Source organism: Leucopleurus acutus, assembly GCF_964270905.1.
Source record: "Leucopleurus acutus genome assembly, chromosome: 4".
NCBI lineage: Eukaryota > Metazoa > Chordata > Mammalia > Artiodactyla > Delphinidae > Leucopleurus > Leucopleurus acutus.
Genome location: NC_139146.1, coordinates 74,927,161 through 74,944,765, shown reverse-complemented (window position 1 = coordinate 74,944,765; position 17,605 = coordinate 74,927,161). Strand labels below are relative to the sequence as shown.

General features: G+C 36.5%; 1 protein-coding gene and 1 long non-coding RNA gene across 2 annotated transcripts in view; both read left to right on the top strand.

Moving 5' to 3' along the window:
- The window catches only part of LOC309961523, a 443,244-nt gene that overhangs the window by 150,238 nt on the left and 275,401 nt on the right, over window positions 1–17,605 (top strand). The window lies entirely within an intron of this gene.
- PDCL2 (phosducin like 2) overlaps window positions 1–17,605 on the top strand; it is a gene marked incomplete at its 3' end in the record, with an annotated part of 32,040 nt that overhangs the window by 11,556 nt on the left and 2,879 nt on the right. The window contains exons 3-4 of the mRNA XM_082838977.1: window positions 7,883–8,026; window positions 16,695–16,903. Coding sequence (XP_082695103.1) covers window positions 7,883–8,026; window positions 16,695–16,903 — 353 coding nt within the window. The remainder of the gene's footprint in view (window positions 1–7,882; window positions 8,027–16,694; window positions 16,904–17,605) is intronic.

The following is a 17,605-nucleotide window of genomic DNA, read 5'->3' as shown; positions in this document are numbered from 1 at the left end:
CATAAAACTCAACAACAAAAAAACAAATAATTAAAAAACATGCAAAGGACTTGAATAGACATTTCTCCAAAGAAGGTATACAAATGGAAAATAAGCACATGAAAAGATGCTTAATATCATTAGTTATTAAGCAAATGCAAATCAAAACCACAGTGAGTTTCCATTTCACTCCCACCAGGGTGGTTATAATAAAGAAGACAGAAAAATAACAAAAGTGTTGGTGAACAGTTGGAGAATTTTGAACCACCATACATTGCTGGTGGGAATGTAAAATGGTGCAGTCTGGAATTTCTTCAAATATTAAACATAGAATTACCATGATCCAGCAATTCCACTCCTAGATATGTACACCCAAGAGAATCAACAACACAAAACGTGTACATGAATGTTCATAGCAGCAGCATTCACAATAGCCAAAAAGTACAAAGAAACTTACTGTCCATCATCTGGTGAGTGGATAAACAAAATATGGTGTATTCATACGATGGAAAATTATTCAGCCATGTAAAGAAATGATGAACTGGTACATGCTACAACAGGACTGAACCTTGTAAATGTTATGCTAAGGAAAGAAGCCAGTGACAAAAGGTCACATTTTATATGATTCTACTTATATGAAATATTCAGAATAGGAAAATTTGTAGAGACAGAAAGCAGATTATTAATTTCCAGGGCCTGGGATGGGGGGATAGGGAATAACTACAAATGGATATGGGGTTTCTTTTAGTACAGTAAAACTATTCTGGAACTAGATAGTGGTAATGGATGCACAGCTTTGTGACTATTTTAAAAATCACTGAGTTATACACTATAAATCGTTGAATTTTATTGTATATGAATTATGTTACAATTTAAAACTAAAGATTTTGGAGGAACTGGAATTCTCATAATATGATAACTTTGGGAAATAGTTTGGCAATTTCTTCTGAAGTTATATATGCATTTAACATATAACCTATCAGTTAAATTCCTGGATATTTACTTGAGAGAATTGAAGGTATATGTCAATACAAAGACTTGTACATGAATATTCATAATAGCCAGAAACTGGAAACAACCCAAAAGTCCATCAACATGGTAAATGAATGCAAGGTGAATGAATAAACAAACTGTAGTGTGTTCATGAAAGGGAATACTACTCTGTAAGAAAGTAAGCAAACTACTGATACACACAAACTTTGGTGAAATTTGAAAACATTATATGGAATTAAAGAAGCCAGACACAGGAGAGTATCTGATACATGATCATATACATCATTTTTAAAATGAAAAAATAGTTTCCAAAATTGATACAATAAGAGGGAGAAAAGCATAATTAAGAAGATAGCCTGCTTCCTAAAATTTATTGTATAGCTGATTTTTCTCTACTTTTCAAGGCACAGATAATCCCTATGTTTTTATTAAGATGAAAAGCTTACTAATAAATTGCCTATGACATTGTTACATTTATTGATAATATAATCTTACTGTCACAATCAGACAAGGCTAGTACAGACGGGAAATAATAGACTCATGGATCTTAAGTTGGTTAGTCAAAATAATCACCTAGCTTTACTACTAAAAATTTTGATTTCTTGTGTGAATTGATTTCATGATAATATAATAAGCTAAATTCAGACCGTGGGAAAGTTTGGACAAGCAATCTAGTTTCCGTCAACAAAGAAATTTCTAGGGGAAAAATAGACGGAAAAGAATCTATGTATTAAATGAGATTTAAGGGATATAATAACCACTCTATAAATCTAATTTGGATTCCCATTTGAATAAACAAACTTTAAAAATGGGGCCAGAACTTAATGCTACTGAACTGTACACTTAAAAATGGTTAACATGGTAAATTTTATGTTATGGATATTTTATAACAATTAAATAAAAATTTTAAGTGGAGAAAATAGGATTATTTGAACAATATCTGAATATATTAAGGAATTACCATTGTTTTAGATATGATTATGCCATGTGAATTAAAAATTTTAAAGTATCCTCGTCTTTTAGAGATATATAATGAAATATTTACAGATGAAATGACATGATGTCTTACATTTGCTTCAAAATAGCCCTTGAAATGGGGAGTTAGTGGGGGTTGAGATGAAAGAGAATTGGCCATAGAAATGATTGATGGAAGATGCACACATCTGGGGTCGCTTTACTACTGTAAGTGTTAATAACCATCCATAATATGAAGTTAAAAATACACATTCCTGAGACCAGTACCAAGAGGTAATAATCAGTAACTTGGGGTTGAGTCTCAGGAATATGCCCATCTGTGGAACCTGCCATTCCCAAGTAATTCTCATGTGGGATGTCCACATGCCTCAACTTGATAAATACTGCTTTAGATTAATCTCACTTTTGAAACATAGATGCAAAAATCTTAAATGAAATATTAGCAAATAAAACAGTGTATTAAAATAATCATATATAGTGAATAATTAGGGTTTATTCAAGGAATGCAAGGATCGTTCAACAATCACAAATCTATTGATACAGTCACGTCAACAGAATTTATTAAGATAATGCTAGCTGCTGTAACAAACAAGTGCAAAATCTTAGTGGTTTCACACAAGAAAGTTCCTCACTCACAGATGATGCATGTTTTACAAGCTTCTTCTGAGCAGCTCTTCTCCAGGTGATGACTAGGGACCTGGGTTCTTTTTTTTTAATTGGAGTATAATTGCTGTACAATGTTGTGTTACTTTCTGCTGTACAATGAAAAGAATCAGCTGTATGTATACATATATCCCCTCCCTCTTGGACCTCCCTCCTACCCCCCACCCCATCCCACCCATCTAGGTCATCATAGAGCACAGAGCTGAGCTCTCTGGGCTCTACTGCAGGTTCCCACTAGCTATCTGTTTTACACGTGGTAGTGTATTTATGTCAAATCTAATCTCCCAATTCATCCCACCATCCCCTTCCCCCACTGTGTCCACAAGTCCATTCTCTACATCTGCGTCTCTATTCCTGCTCTGCCAATAAGTTCATCTGTACCATTTTTCTAGATTCCACATATGTGTTAATATATGATATTTGTTTTTCTCTTTCTGACTTCACTCTATATGACAGACTCTAGGCCCATCCACATCTCTACAAGTGACCCAATTTCGTTCCTTTTTATGGCTGAGTAATATTCCATTGTATATATGTACCACATCTTCCTTATCCATTCATCTGTCGATGGACATTTAGATTGTTTCCATGTCCTGGCTAATGTAAATAGTGCTGCAATGAACATTTCATTAGGGGCTTCATCATCTCAGAATCCTTAACATCCAGGCTTGTGGACCAGGAAGACAGTATGAAAGATGGGATGGGACATTTCAGAGATAAGTCCTAGAAATGTACATATCATTTTCACACATGTTCCACTGGACGTAATCCAGTCTCATGGCCCTAATCTAACTGCCAAGGATGCTGGCAAATATAGTCTTCCTGTGAGTCCTGGAAGAGGAAGCTATACTGATGAACACCCAAACAGTCTCTGCCACAGAGATTAAAGAGATATTACACACAGAATTTCTTTCCCTTGCATATTCCACATCAGAAGTACAACTCTAATTCTGGTCACCAAATTCTAGTATTATTTCAGTATCTCTGCTCTCACTTTGGATCTAAGGAAAAAGGAACCTGTAGCCTTTTAAAATTTTACTTATTGTTAAGAAGAGAAAATTCTGTAGTAGTCTTGATAGTGCTGATTTAAAGCAAATCCCTCATTTAAAGCCAAAACAAAAGAGCAATGACAAAAGAAAACCTTTAAGACTTTTTTATAAAGCAGTTTTAGGTTCACAGCAAAATTGATGGAAGGTATAGATTTCTAATATACCTCCTGCCCCACACATAACATAACGTCCCCCATTGTCAATATTCCCCACCAGAGTGATATATTTGTTATAATTGATGAACCTGCATTGATACATCAGAATCACCCGAAGTTCATAATGTACATTACAGTTCATTCTTGGGTTTGGACAAATGTATGATGACATATATCCATCATTATGGTACCATTCACAGTATTTTCACTGCCCTAAAACTCCTCTGTGGTCTGCCTATTCATTCCTCTCCCCTGCCAACCCCTGATCTTTGTACTGTCTCCACTGTTCTGCCTTTTCCAGTCTGTCATATAGTTGGGATCATATAGTATGTAGCCTTCTTAGATTGGCTTCTTTCACTTAGTAATATGCATTTAAGGTTTCTCCATGTCTTTCCATGGCTTGATAGCTCATTTCTTTTTAGCACTGAATAATATTTCATTATCTGGATGTACCACAGTTTATTTATCCATTCATCTACTGAAGGACATCTTAGTTGCTTTCAACTTCTGGCAATTATTTATTTGTTTATTTGTTTATTTTTGGCTGCATTGGGTCTTCGTTGCTGTGCACGGGCTTTCTCTAGTTGCGGTGAGTGGGGGCTACTCTTCGTTGTGGTGCGCAGGCTTCTCATTGTGGTGGCTTCTCTTGTTGTGGAGCACGGGCTCTAGGCGCATGGGCTTCAGTAGTCATGGCACGCAGGCTCAGTAGTTGTGGCTTGCGGGCTCAGTAGTTGTGGCCTGCGGGCTCTAGAGCGCAGGCTCAGCAGCTGTGGCACACGGGCTTAGTTGCTCCGTGGCATGTGGGATCTTCCCAGAACAGGGATCAAACCCGTGTTCCCCCTGCATTGGCAGGTGGATTCTTAACCACTGCGCCACCAGGGAAGTCCCCAACTTTTGGCAATTATGAGTAAAGTTGCTGTAAACATCTGTGTGCAGGTTTTTGTGTGGACATGTTTTCAACACCTCTGGGTAAATATCAAGGAGCTTGATAGCTGGATCAAATGATAAGAGTATGTTTAGTTTTGTAAAAAAAAAAAAAAAAAAACGGCCAAACTGTCTTCCAAAGTGCCTGTACCATTTTGCATTCCCATCAGCAACGAACGAGAGTTCCTGTTTCTCCAGTCCTCTCCAGCATTTGGTGTTATCAGTGTTCCAGATATTGGCCATTCTAATAGGTGTGTAGTGGCCTCTCATTGTTTTAATTTTGTTTTCCTATTGACATAGATGTGGAGCATCCTTTCATATGCTTATTTATCATCTGTATATCTTCTTTGGTGAGGTGTCTGTTAAGACCTTTCGCCCATTTTTAAATCAGGTTGTTTTCTTATTGTGGAGTTTTTAGAGTTTTGTATATTTCAAATAACAGTCCAGTTCAGATACGACTTCTGCAAATATTTTCTCCCAGTCTCCGCTAAGGAGATAGGTTCCTAGAGGCAACTGTTACAGGGGTTTTCTGATCACCAGAGTAGGGGATACTAGGGCACAATTGGAACGTTAGTTCCAGATTCCCCAGTTTCTGGATTGCAGCGGAGAAAGCTGTTCCCTTGGCAGACCAGTTTTGCAAAGTTGTTCGGGGAGTCTTCCTGGTAGCCCAGTCTGGAGCCTCCTCCTTCATCTTTCCATTAAGTTTGTAAAGCACTTAATTCCTCAGATTAAGCTTCTTGCTGCTTAAAATAGCTAGAGGGCTTTCTGTTTATGAGACTGAATCACAGCTGGTATGACTGTTAGGTGAAAAATGCAGGCCATTGAACACTCTGTCACTTCCTGATGGCAAACCTAACCCAGGTTTTTATGTCTTTCCCTGCCCAATTCTGTTGAAAGTAAAGAAAAATGAGGAGGAGAAGGTGGAAGAGTGGAGGAAGAAGAAAAGTAGTTGATAGCTGCACCATTAAGTAGGGCATAGTGCCATCATTAGAACAAAAACTTTTTGAAAATTCTGAAACATATTAAGCCAATGAGATCAAACTGAGGGACATTAATGATAGTGATGCCAAATACTCAATGCAAACAAAATAGGGCTCCCAAAAGCTCTCTGGAGTGACTGTCAGTTCTGAATATCTGGGCCAGTAGAAGGAAAATTGAAGACCTTCAGTTTGAAAACTGAGAGGGCCCTAGACTTGGATTACTGTTCTTGACATTCTCCTCTAGGCTTAATTTTGCTTGGATTACTTGTTATATAAAGTGAGTGGTCTTACTGGACATGTTTCTAATATGTGAAATAAGGACACAGTGTTTTAAAATAGACCCAGGATTTTATATATATTCAGGTATGGTGGAGTTAAAATAGACCCAGGATTTTGTGAAGCCAACAGATCAGGAGATAATTGCCATTATTATTCACAGGTCTCAAGAGTAGGGGGCATGCCCCACAATGCAGGGCCACACAGGGAAGCACCAGTTGGTCAAGAGGCAGGAGGAGGGAGAGGCTAAGATGGATATGAGCCTTTATGTAGTTTCTGTGGGAAAGACGAGCTAGGCAGGGTAAGCAGACTTAGGATTGGCTAGTTGGAAAAAATTTGGCAGGCTCTGGACCGTAGTGTCTATCTCTAATTGTCTGGTACCAAGCCCAGGGGATGATTTGGGCAGGGGGATAGTGGCTCAGCCCAGTAAAAGAGGTAGTTGAGGGACTGGGCTCTGGATTGGTTGGTTTGCATTTGAGGACTGTGCTTTCTGGTGAGTGTTTGCTATCTTTGGGAACTAGCTAGCTCAGAGAGGGGCAGTCTCTCTAGGATCAGGAAGACCCCAGATGCCAGAGCTGAATCTAGTAAGTCCCCTACATACAAACCTTCAAGTTGAGAACTTTCAAAGATGCCAAAGTGCCCCTGTATGCCAGCTGTTGTACTGCACTACTGTACTTTTCAAGGTACTGTACTGTAAGATCAAAAATGTTTTTTTTTTGTGTTTGTTTTTTATGTATTATTTGTGTGAAAAGTATTATAAACTTATTACTGTACAGTACTATATAACCGATTGTGTTAGTTGGATACCTAGGCTAACTTTGTTGGGCTTACAAACAAATTGGATTTAATGAATGTGTTCTCAGAATGGAACTTGTTCATATGTAGAGGACTTACTGTACAGAAAACAAGAAAATATAGTTAATACACAGAGAAAGAAGGGGAGTAAGTACTTCCAGGTACTTAGAGATACACAGTCAGTAACTTTTAACATACTTGCAGATATGTCAGAACCATTTGGATTTGCTTCATAAACTCAAGTATTCAACAGCTAAATCAAAGTATGTAAATTTTGAGATTTGTTTAACAAAGTTTTAAGGTTCTCTATAGATGAATAACTAGGTAACATTTATGAAAGGCTCATGGTGTGCTAGACACTGCCCTAAGAAATTTACATGTTTACATTTAATCGCGAACAATCCCATGCAAGCAGATTTTAGTTTTGTTCACATTGGGGGAAACTGAAGCTTGGAAAGATTAAATAACTTGCCCAAGTCCACGCCACTAGTAAGTGGGAGCTGGCACTTAAAGCCAGTTCAGTCTGACCTTAGAGTCCATACTCAATCACTCTTTCTCTACCACCTCTCTACCTGCAATACATTTATAACAATTAATTGCATATATTCACAAAGGCTTTGAACTGAAAGTCAGCTTAGCATGATAGTTAAGAGCATGTCAATGGGGATAGTAATAGTGCTAACTTCGTCAAGTTTTTGCAAGGATTAAATTAGTTAACGCACTTAAAACAGCACCTAGCAACATAGTAAGCCCTCAATAAATGTTAGTTATTATGTATACTCTCCCTTTATTTAAGCCGTATATGAGAATTTGTTGACCCAATGTCTAAATAAACTCTCTATAGCTATGATTGACTTAGTCTTAAACAAAAATTAAGTCAGTAGCTAATTTCTTATACTTTACAATACCCATGATAAAGCAAATACCCGTATAAAAAGAGAAACTGGCATTGTAAAGCCGTTAATAGTTACTCTTTAAAGTGTTTGATATGTACTAGCATTACATTCATTGCTCTAAATTATTACTGTATATGGGGATGGCCTTAAGAATATAACAATATTCTTATGTAATTTAATTTCTTTTTCTTAACTAGAGAAAAGCGGTTACAGGAATGGAAAACTCTTAAGAAAAAACAAAAATTTGGGGAATTAAGAGAAATTTCTGGAAATCAGTATGTGAATGAAGTCACAAATGCAGAAAAGGATGTGTGGGTTATAATTCACCTATACAGATCAAGGTAATTACCATAGCTTTTTGCAAAAGGCTAATATACTAATTTTTAATATACGTATTTCTGGTTTTAATGTTGTATAAAGCATATAACAAAGATTAATCAAGAAAAATAAAGTAAATCAACCATACTTCAATTAAAAAAAGAAAAATATGGGCTTCCCTGGTGGCGCAGTGGTTAAGAATCCGCCTGCCAGTGTGGGGGACACGGGTTCAAGCCCTGGTCCGGGAAGATCCCACATGCTGCGAAGCAACTAAGCCCGTGCGCCACAACTACTGAGCCTGCGTGCCACAACTACTGAAGCCCACGTGCCTAGAGCCCACGCTCTGCAACAAGAGAAGCCACCGCAATGAGAAGCCCAGGCACCACAACGAAGAGTAGCCCCCGCTCACCACAACTAGAGAAAGCCCGCACGCAGCAACAAGGACCCAACACAGCCAAAAATAAATAAAGAAAAATATATGTGTAGAGTCATTGGCTTCAGGGATTAAATTAGGTATTTTAATATATTTTCATGTCTAATTTAAAGAACTTGTTATACTTCTTAGAAAAGTAAGTACTCTTTGACAGTTAATTAAAAAAACTTATAGAAAATTTCAAACATACAGAAAAGTAAAAAGAATGATAAAATGAGCACCCTAAATACCAGCCAGGTAGATTCAACAATGAACATTTTGCCATATTTGTATCATTTTGTTTATATGTGTATATGTGTGTATTTGTAGAACCATTTCAAAATAAATTACACGATGCTTTACTCTGAAGTACCTCAGCATGCATCTTCAAAATATAAGGGCATTTTTCTATATAACCATTTCCTTACCTAATACCCAGGCAGTCCTTACTCAAATTTCTCCAACTGACTTCAAAGTCTTTCATAAATACATATATTTTTGAACAAGCGTCCAATCAAGGATCATGCAGTGCATTTTGATATATCAAGTCTCTTAAGTCTCTCTCTCTTTTTTTTTTTTTTTTTTTTTTTGGCCGAGCCACATGGCTTGCAGGATCTTAGCTCCATGACCAGATATTGGGGCCACGGCAGAGAAAACACTGAGTCCTAACCCCTGGACTGCTAGGGAATTCAGCTCTTAAGTCTCCTTTAACTGAATAATTCCCTTGCATTCCCTTATTCCCCCAAAACAGATAATTTTAGAGTGCCTAGTTGTATTAAGTATAACCCAAAAGTCCCCAGGCCTCACCAGCCTGCTGTAACAGTTACCAGGAAGAGTGGACTTTTCCCTAACTCCCGGCCAGAGGAGCTGCTAGCTCCCATAGTTTCACACATCTCTCATGGAAACAGCCCCTCTAGCTTTTGGTCCCAGCCCCTCTGCCTGGGCTCCAAGCCAAATCAGAACAGAGGTCATGACAGTAGCCCTCATGTCCTCATCTCATTCTCTGTATAAAAAGTTCTTCTCTCTTCAGATCCTCAGAGAAATTCTGAACAGAGCAACTTAGGCAAATTAGAACCCTGCTGTTTACCAACTCACCAGTTTCTCAAACAAATTTTAATAGGACACCATGCCCCATAAAAGAAGACATTACTTTTATTGTAACTAAAAAGATTGATAATTAATTTTTGAGTAGTTTAAAGCCTTAAAAAGAATCAATTCCCATTTTACCTATACCACTTATATGGTAAAATCAAGTGTGTAAATGCTGCTGATTTTCATCCTTCACTAATAGGTATGAGGAACACTGACATTTATAATACTGGGATCTGTGTGTGATAAATGTTATATACTGAAGTGATTCACTGAATGTCTTTTCTGAGACCCATTCTGATTAGCAGAATAGATGTTAGTTTTGAATGCTCATACCATAGTATAAAATTTACTTTAATGGTTATATCGAGATAAATAACTAGTTTTGACCAATACTTTTCAAAAATTCGTAAAAGAGGTTGAATGTGTTTTAGTCTCATCTAGTCTGTTTCAAACTGTTATGCTTTGATGGACTCAAAGAGTAAGAATCTGTTTTCATAATAGTTTAAGTATTTATGACCTTCTCAGAAAGTTCCTGGGGGGGCAATCTAAGATAGTTACATAAAATACGTGTTTTGGGACTTCCCTGGTGGTCCAGTGGCTAAGAGCACACACTCCCAATGCAGTGGGCCCGGGTTCGATCCCTGGTCAGGGAACTAGATCCCACATGCTGCAACTAAAAGTTCTCATGCTGCAACTAAAAGATTCCACATGCCACAACGAAGATCCCGCGTGCCGCAACTAAGACCCAGCGCAGCCAAGAAAAAATAAAATTAGTTTTCTTGACATTAAGAAAATGTATTAATGTGTTGGTACAAAATTAAGAAAACTAATCTATAATCAAAGTTATAAAACAGAAAACAATTATTTGTGTTACACATGTTCTTTAGAAAAGTCTAGTTTTTAATAACTTTTTAATAATGTAAAGTATAACTGATAAATTTGTGTTTCTAGCTGCCTTCTAAAAATTTTACAGGAGGGTAAGAGTTTGTTTTTTAACAAGATTCCTAAGTTCTGTAATTTTAATGTCTCTTTGCCATTAAGTTTATAGGCTCAGCCTGCTTAGGTGACCTTAAAGGGATCTAGTTCACTCTGGGCCAGTGAACCTAGTGGCTTAACTTCAAGTCAGCCTTGTTTTCGATTTTATTCAATCTTACGCCTGTGTCCAAGTTCTAATTTGGGGCTTCTACATTATTCCTGTACCCAACTGTATATTTTGAACCTCAAATATCATAACTAGGCCCTTAACTTGTTTTTGGATGTCAGAGGTCTCCCTTAGTTTTTACAGATCTTCTGAGGTTCAATTTTGGCCCTTGAACCCCAACACCAAGTCTTTTCTGTACCACTTGCTGTCAGAACTGCCTTCAGGTAGCCACTTTCTCCCTGCACTGCAGTCTATTGTGCCATACTCTCCTAATTCTGTACTTTTCACTGCTACCACCAATGCCCACCTGCCTTCTGCCATTAACACCACCCACCCCATAAGTGGGTCATACCACCGACTCAGCTCTCATTGTGATAGTAATCATAAAATTCTTCTAAATTAGATATTTGTGGGTGCATTTCACCTATTTGAGGGAAACTGAAGCTTATAAAGTATTTATGTCATTGCTTTGTGTGGAAAACTGATTTAAGTTAGGCAGTACATGTTTTTCTAATATTACCTTTAGTATGCTATCCACTAAAATAAAGCAGTATCTAGATTTGTAGCAGGTTATACTTATCAGGATATATATGTATACATATATTCTGAAATGTAAATTAAACATATAATGCATTTAATTTGTTTTTCTCTTAGCTTTTTGTTACATAAATTGGTATATAACATCTCTTAGTGTTAAGCTGATTTCTGAGGATTTTGTAGATGCTGGAGGTGCAAAGGCATATAAGGCATCTATCTCTCCCATTAAAGAAATTTCAGTAGAGGGAGACAATTAGATGTAATAATAATGTCTTTTAGGTGCTATGATTGAATTCTATACAGAGTAGAGTAAAGGCACTGAAGAGGGAGTAGTAAGTTCAACTCTTGGAGGGTGGAAGTACAGGACTTTCTGTGAAATAATTCTTGGTCTTGGCCTCAAAAATTAAGAAAAGATTCCCCGAGTTTACAGAGCTGGAGGAAGTAGACAGACTGAATGGGGTATTTCCGACGGGGTATGCAGCTTGAACAAAGGTACAGAAATAAGAGGGATCATCTTGCTTTAGAGGACCTTGAGTAATATGGTGGCAGGCAGACAATAATGCTGGAGAGATAGGCAGGAGCCAGACTACAGAGAACCTTGAAAGCTACCCTGAGGAGCCCAGACTTTATCCTGAAGGCAGTGAGGAGCCATTGGAGGATTTTACAATCAAGGGAAGGGCATTTATTGCATGATGAGATTTTCCTGCTGAGCCAACTTTTTCAGTAGGGTCTAGGATGGGTTTGGGGAACCATGACTGGAAACACAGAGACCACTTAGGACAATCTGAAGTTGCTCAGATGAGACAGGAAAGGAGGAAAGCAGTAGAGAAAGAGAGGAGAGGATAGGTATAAGATAAGGAGGTAGAATCAATATAACTTGATTACTTATTAGATATTGTAGAGGAAAGGGAGATTTTTTGGCCTGAGTGCACTGAGAAAATACAGATGTATTATGGTACAATGTATTATGGTATAGTTTAGATGAGAAAAGCTATAGATGAGCAGCTCATGAGCCAATATCAAAGATTACTAAATTAATGTATGTTTATATATGTCAGATGAAAATAAAATATTTAAGTTAAAATTATTTTTGTGTGATTCCCTGCTTTGACTTTTTTACCTTTGGTCCCGCTTTATCCATTTCTCCCACCTCTGGCAGCCACCAGTCTGTGCCCTGTATCTATGAGCTTTTTTTTTCTTTCTTTCTAGCTTCCACATATAAGAGGTATCATATGGCATTTGCTTTTCTCTGTCTAACTTATTTCACTTGTCATAATACCCTTTAGGTACATTTGTGTTGTCCCAAAAGGCAAATTTTTGTTCTTTTTTATGGCTGAATAATATTCCATGGTATATATACACCACAATTTCTTTGTCCATTCATCCATTGATGGACATTTAGGTTGTTTCCATATCTTGGCTATTGTAAATAATGCTGCAATGAATATGGGGGTGCATGTATCTTCTCGAGTTAGTGTTTTTTTTTCTCCAGATAAATAACCAAAGGTAGAATTGCTAGATCATATGGTAGTTCTATTTTTAATTTTTTGAGGAACCTCTATAATGTTTTCCATAGTGGCTGCACCAATTTACCTTCCCACCAACCGTGCACAAGAATTCTCTTTTCTCCATGTCCTTGCCAACATGTTATTTCCTGTCTTTCTGATAATAGCCATTTTAATAGGTGTGAGGTGATATCTCACTGTGGTTTTGACTTGCATTTCCCTGATGATTAATAATGTTGAGTATATTTTCATGCACCTGTTGGCCGTCTGTATGTCTTCTTTGGAAAAATGTGTATTCAGATCTTCTGCCAATTTTTAAATCAGATTGTTTTTTTGATATTGAGTTATATGAGTTCTTTATATATTTTGATATTAGCTCCTTATCAGACATATGATTTGCAAATATTTTCTCCCATTCAGTAGGTTGCCTTTCATTTTATTGATAGTTTCTTTTGGTGTGCAGAAGCTTTTTAGTATTATGTAGTCTCATTTACTTTTGCTTTCATTGCTTTTGCTTTTGGTGTCAGATTCAAAAAATCATTACCAAAACCTACATCATTGCTTATGTTCTCTTCTAAGAGTTCTGTGGTTTCAGGTCTTACATTCAAGTCTTTAATCCAATTTGAGTTAATTTTTGTGTATGGTGTAAGATAGGGATCAAGTTTCATTTTTCTGCATGTGGCTGTCCAGTTTTCCCAACACCATTTATTAAAGAGACTGTCCTTTCCCCATTGTATATTCTTGCCTTCTTTGTCATAAATTAACCATATAAGGTGTGGGTTTATTTCTGGGCTCCCTATGCTGTTCCATTGATCTTTGTGTCTATTTTTATGCAAATGCCATAATATTTTAATTACTATACCTTTATAATACAGTTTGAAATCAGGAAGCAAGATGCCTCCAGCTTTGTTCTTTCTCAAGATTGCTTTGGCTATTTGGATTTTTTGTGATTCTATTCAAATTTTAGGATTATTTGTTCTCTTTCTGTGAAAAATTCCATTGGCATTTTGATAAGGATTGCATCGAATCTGTAGATTGCTTTGGGTGCTATGAACATTTTAACAAAAATAATTTCCAATCCATGAGCACAAAGTATCTTTCATGTTTGTTTCTTTTTCAATTTCTTTCATTAATGTCTTGTAATTTTCAATATGCAGGTCTTTCACATCCTTGGGTACGTTTATTCCTGGGTATTTTATTCTTTCTGATGCAATTATAAATGGGATTGTTTTCTTTATTTCTCCTTCTGATAGTTCATGATTAGTGTATAGAAACACAGCTGGTTTTTGTGGATTGATTTTTTTTTATCTTGCAACTTTACTGAATTCTTTATTCAGTTTTTTTTTTTTGATGGCATCTTTAGGGTTTTCTACATATAATATCATGTCATCTGCAAATAGTGACAATTTTACTTCTTCCTTTCCTATTTGGATGCCATTTATTTATTTATTTATGTATCTTGCCTAATTGCTCTGGCTAGGACTTACAATATTATGTTGAATAAAAGCGGTAAGAGTGGGCAATCTTGTCTTGTTCCTCATCTTGAGGAAAGGCTTTCAGCTTTTCACTGTTGAGTATGACATAAGCTGTGGGCTGGTCATATATGGCCTTTATTATGTTGAGATACGTTCCCTCTATACCCACTTTGTTGAGATTTTTTTTTTTTTTAATTTGTGAAACAAGTTTAGCAAAATATATTGAGGATAAAAGCCAGAAACTGATAAAGAAAAGCCAAATTAAAAAATATACAAGTCTTCCCCCAAATATTGATAAGACCTAGCGCATTACCATTGATTTCAGTTTTCAGGGTTTGTTTAAAAATGGAGCAAGAACTCAAAAGTACATGTGAAGCAATTTGAGTGCAGAAATCCTTATTCTTCCTCTATCATTTATGTTTGTCTGGCCTACAATGAATTAAACTGCAATTTTTTTCTTAGTGGTTCAGCTTTATCAAGTTTTTCCAAAGCATGCATTTGATTTTCTTAAGAACTACAATGATTTTTGTTGTCCTATTTTTATTTATTTGTTAATTATAATAAAATGTGCAATGGGCATAAATAGGTGTAGAGGGAAAAAACAGACAAAAGTCCAGAAGGGTTACCACCTGCCTGGAGCATGCAGTATGCCCTGGCATGAGCCACTCAGTTAAGAGAGCTTCGACGTCAACTATAGGTGTGACAGGTTTTAGGAGTTGAGAATACAAAGGGGAATAAGATGCTTTTATGGTATAGTACAAGAGGCCAATTAAACATTATATATATATTTTGAAAGGACATATAAAGTGTAGTACAAGAGAAAAAAGTACTAATTTTGTCTGTTTAAAGAACTTTTCCCTAATTAACATCAGTTCACACAAATATTTCTTTACACTGTTGTTTCAAATATGCTCTATATGAATGATGAGAAAATGCATACAAAGGAGAAATACATGTATCAAATTCAGTGTTTTATTCTTTTTAAAGAAAATACTGATAAAGATCAGATTTTTTTGTTTGTTTGTTTGAGGGAGGAGGGGAGATGAAGTTCATCAGCTGTTGATATCAGAATGGGTGAGACTGCCCAGTGAATGTTTCTAGAATTAGAAAAGGGTCTAGGACATAATTACAAGCAATATCTACATTTGAGGTATAGACAGAAGAAGGAAGTCAAAGGAGTAAAAAGGAAATTAATAGAAAGTGTTATCACAGAAGTCAAAAAAGGAGAACTCTTTAACAAGGGAAGTGAACAGAACATAGAGATTTTTTTTTACCTTTTTCATCTAGGCTGTGACCAGAAGGAGAGAGAATAGTTTATTAGAGGGAGAGTTAAAAGGGACTTTTTAAAAAATTTAGTAATTTTCTGTAAAGTGGAGAAGGAAAGGTTAAGAAAACAGGAAGAGAGGGAAGCAGAATAACAAATAAAGGCCCCATAGGAAATGGAAAGAGTGTGGGATAAAGCAGAGGATTAGCTTTGAAAGTATTTGATAAATCTGTGAGTGAGTGACAGACTGAGAGAAAAGGGACTAATTAACGTGTGAGTGTAATGAGAGTTAAGTGATAGAGCAGGAAGAATTGTAGGTTTTGGTTACATTTCCAATCAATTTTAAATTTCTGATGAAGAATAGTTCTGGATGATGGGGAACAGGATGTGGCATGTCAAAGAGAAGGATGGATGAAGTTTGTTAGAGTAAAGGAATTCAAGGAAGCTTGAAATAACTTCAGATGTGATGATCTCATGTGGAAATAAACCCTTGATGAAGAGTTGGGATCCCCTTGTTTCAATTCAGAGCTGCTAAGGAGTCCCTAGATATGTCCTGGTTTTTTCTTTTCTTTTTTCTTTCTTTCTCCTCCCCCCCCCCACTGCCCCCCAACCCCCTCCATGTGCTATAAACTAGGAACTGGCTCGATTAAATTGATGCTAAGTCAGATGTGGTTAGCTTCAGTTAGGCAGCAAATTCCCGTGGTAGCAAGCTTCATTCCCAGGCTATGACGGTGTTTGTAATAAAAATGAGAGAACTTGTGACTTCCCTGGTGGTCCAGTAGCTAAGGCTCCGTGCTCCCAATGCAGGGGGCGCGGGTTCAATCCCTGGTCAGGGAACTAGATCCCACAAGATGCAACTAAAGAGTCCACAGGATGCAACTAAAAATTCCACAAGGTGCAACTAAAGCTCCCACAAGATGCAACTAAATATCCCACAAGACGCAACTAAATATCCCACAAGACGCGACTAAAGAAACTGCATGCCGCAACTAAAAGATCCTTAATGCTGCAACGAAGATCCTGCGTGCCACAACTAAGACCCAGTGCAGGCAAATAAATAAATAAATATATTTTTTTAAAAATCAGAGAACTCTATAGTTCATCCTTACTAAAGGTAAAAATAGAGGATAGCAATTGATATGCTCTTATATTAAAAGAATATCTAAAGATATATTTTTGTCATGGAGATGTTTCACTTATTTTATTAGATTGAGATGAGTAGTCTTGTTTTTTAACAACGTTGTGTGTACTGTTTCTCTGTTTAGCATCCCAATGTGTTCGTTGGTTAACCAGCATCTTAGTCTCCTAGCAAGAAAGTTTCCTGAAACTAAATTTGTTAAAGCCATTGTGAATAGCTGTATTCAACACTACCATGACAATTGTTTACCAACAATTTTTGTTTATAAAAATGGTCAGATAGAAGGCAAATTCATTGGAATTATAGAATGTGGAGGGATAAATCTCAAGCTAGAAGGTAATGATGTTACTTTTAAATTCATTTGTAAAAATTCTATAAATTAACATATATCATGAAAGTTTATTTTCATAAAACATAAGGTTTTTCCTCTTATTTTCTCTTACTTCTTTTTCTTCTTAGATGCCTCCAGATTAATTTTCCTACAGTAATACTATCATAACACGCATTTGCTTAAATCCTTAATGGTTCCTTGTTTCAAATAAGTTAAAAATTCAGAATCATATGCTTGAAACTTTCAGCCCATCTATACAGTTATACTTCTCAGTGCTTCCTAGTTGCTGCTCCAGCCAGGCTGGTCTTCAGCCACTACCCCAGATGCACTTAACTCATTTATGGCTTTATACTTTGTTTCATACTCTTTCCCTATCCCCAAATACCTTACCCTACTTTTTTCTTCCATCCAAACCCTATTCCTTCATGGGTCTCCTAGGTTACCATTTATTCCATTATGTGATTCTGGACCAATTTATAATCTGTTTTCATCTTCTCTACTGAATTTCTATAGCATATATTCTCTATACAACTTATTTTCCACTTACCTACATACTGTCAGATTTTGTTGGTTAACCAATTCCCTTTGAGTTTTGTCTCCCTAACAGGTACAAGGACTATGCCTACTACTATTTTCTTTTTGACAGTACACAGCACAGGACTTTATATTTTTACCTTTTTTAATAATGTTTACTTTCTAACCTAGTT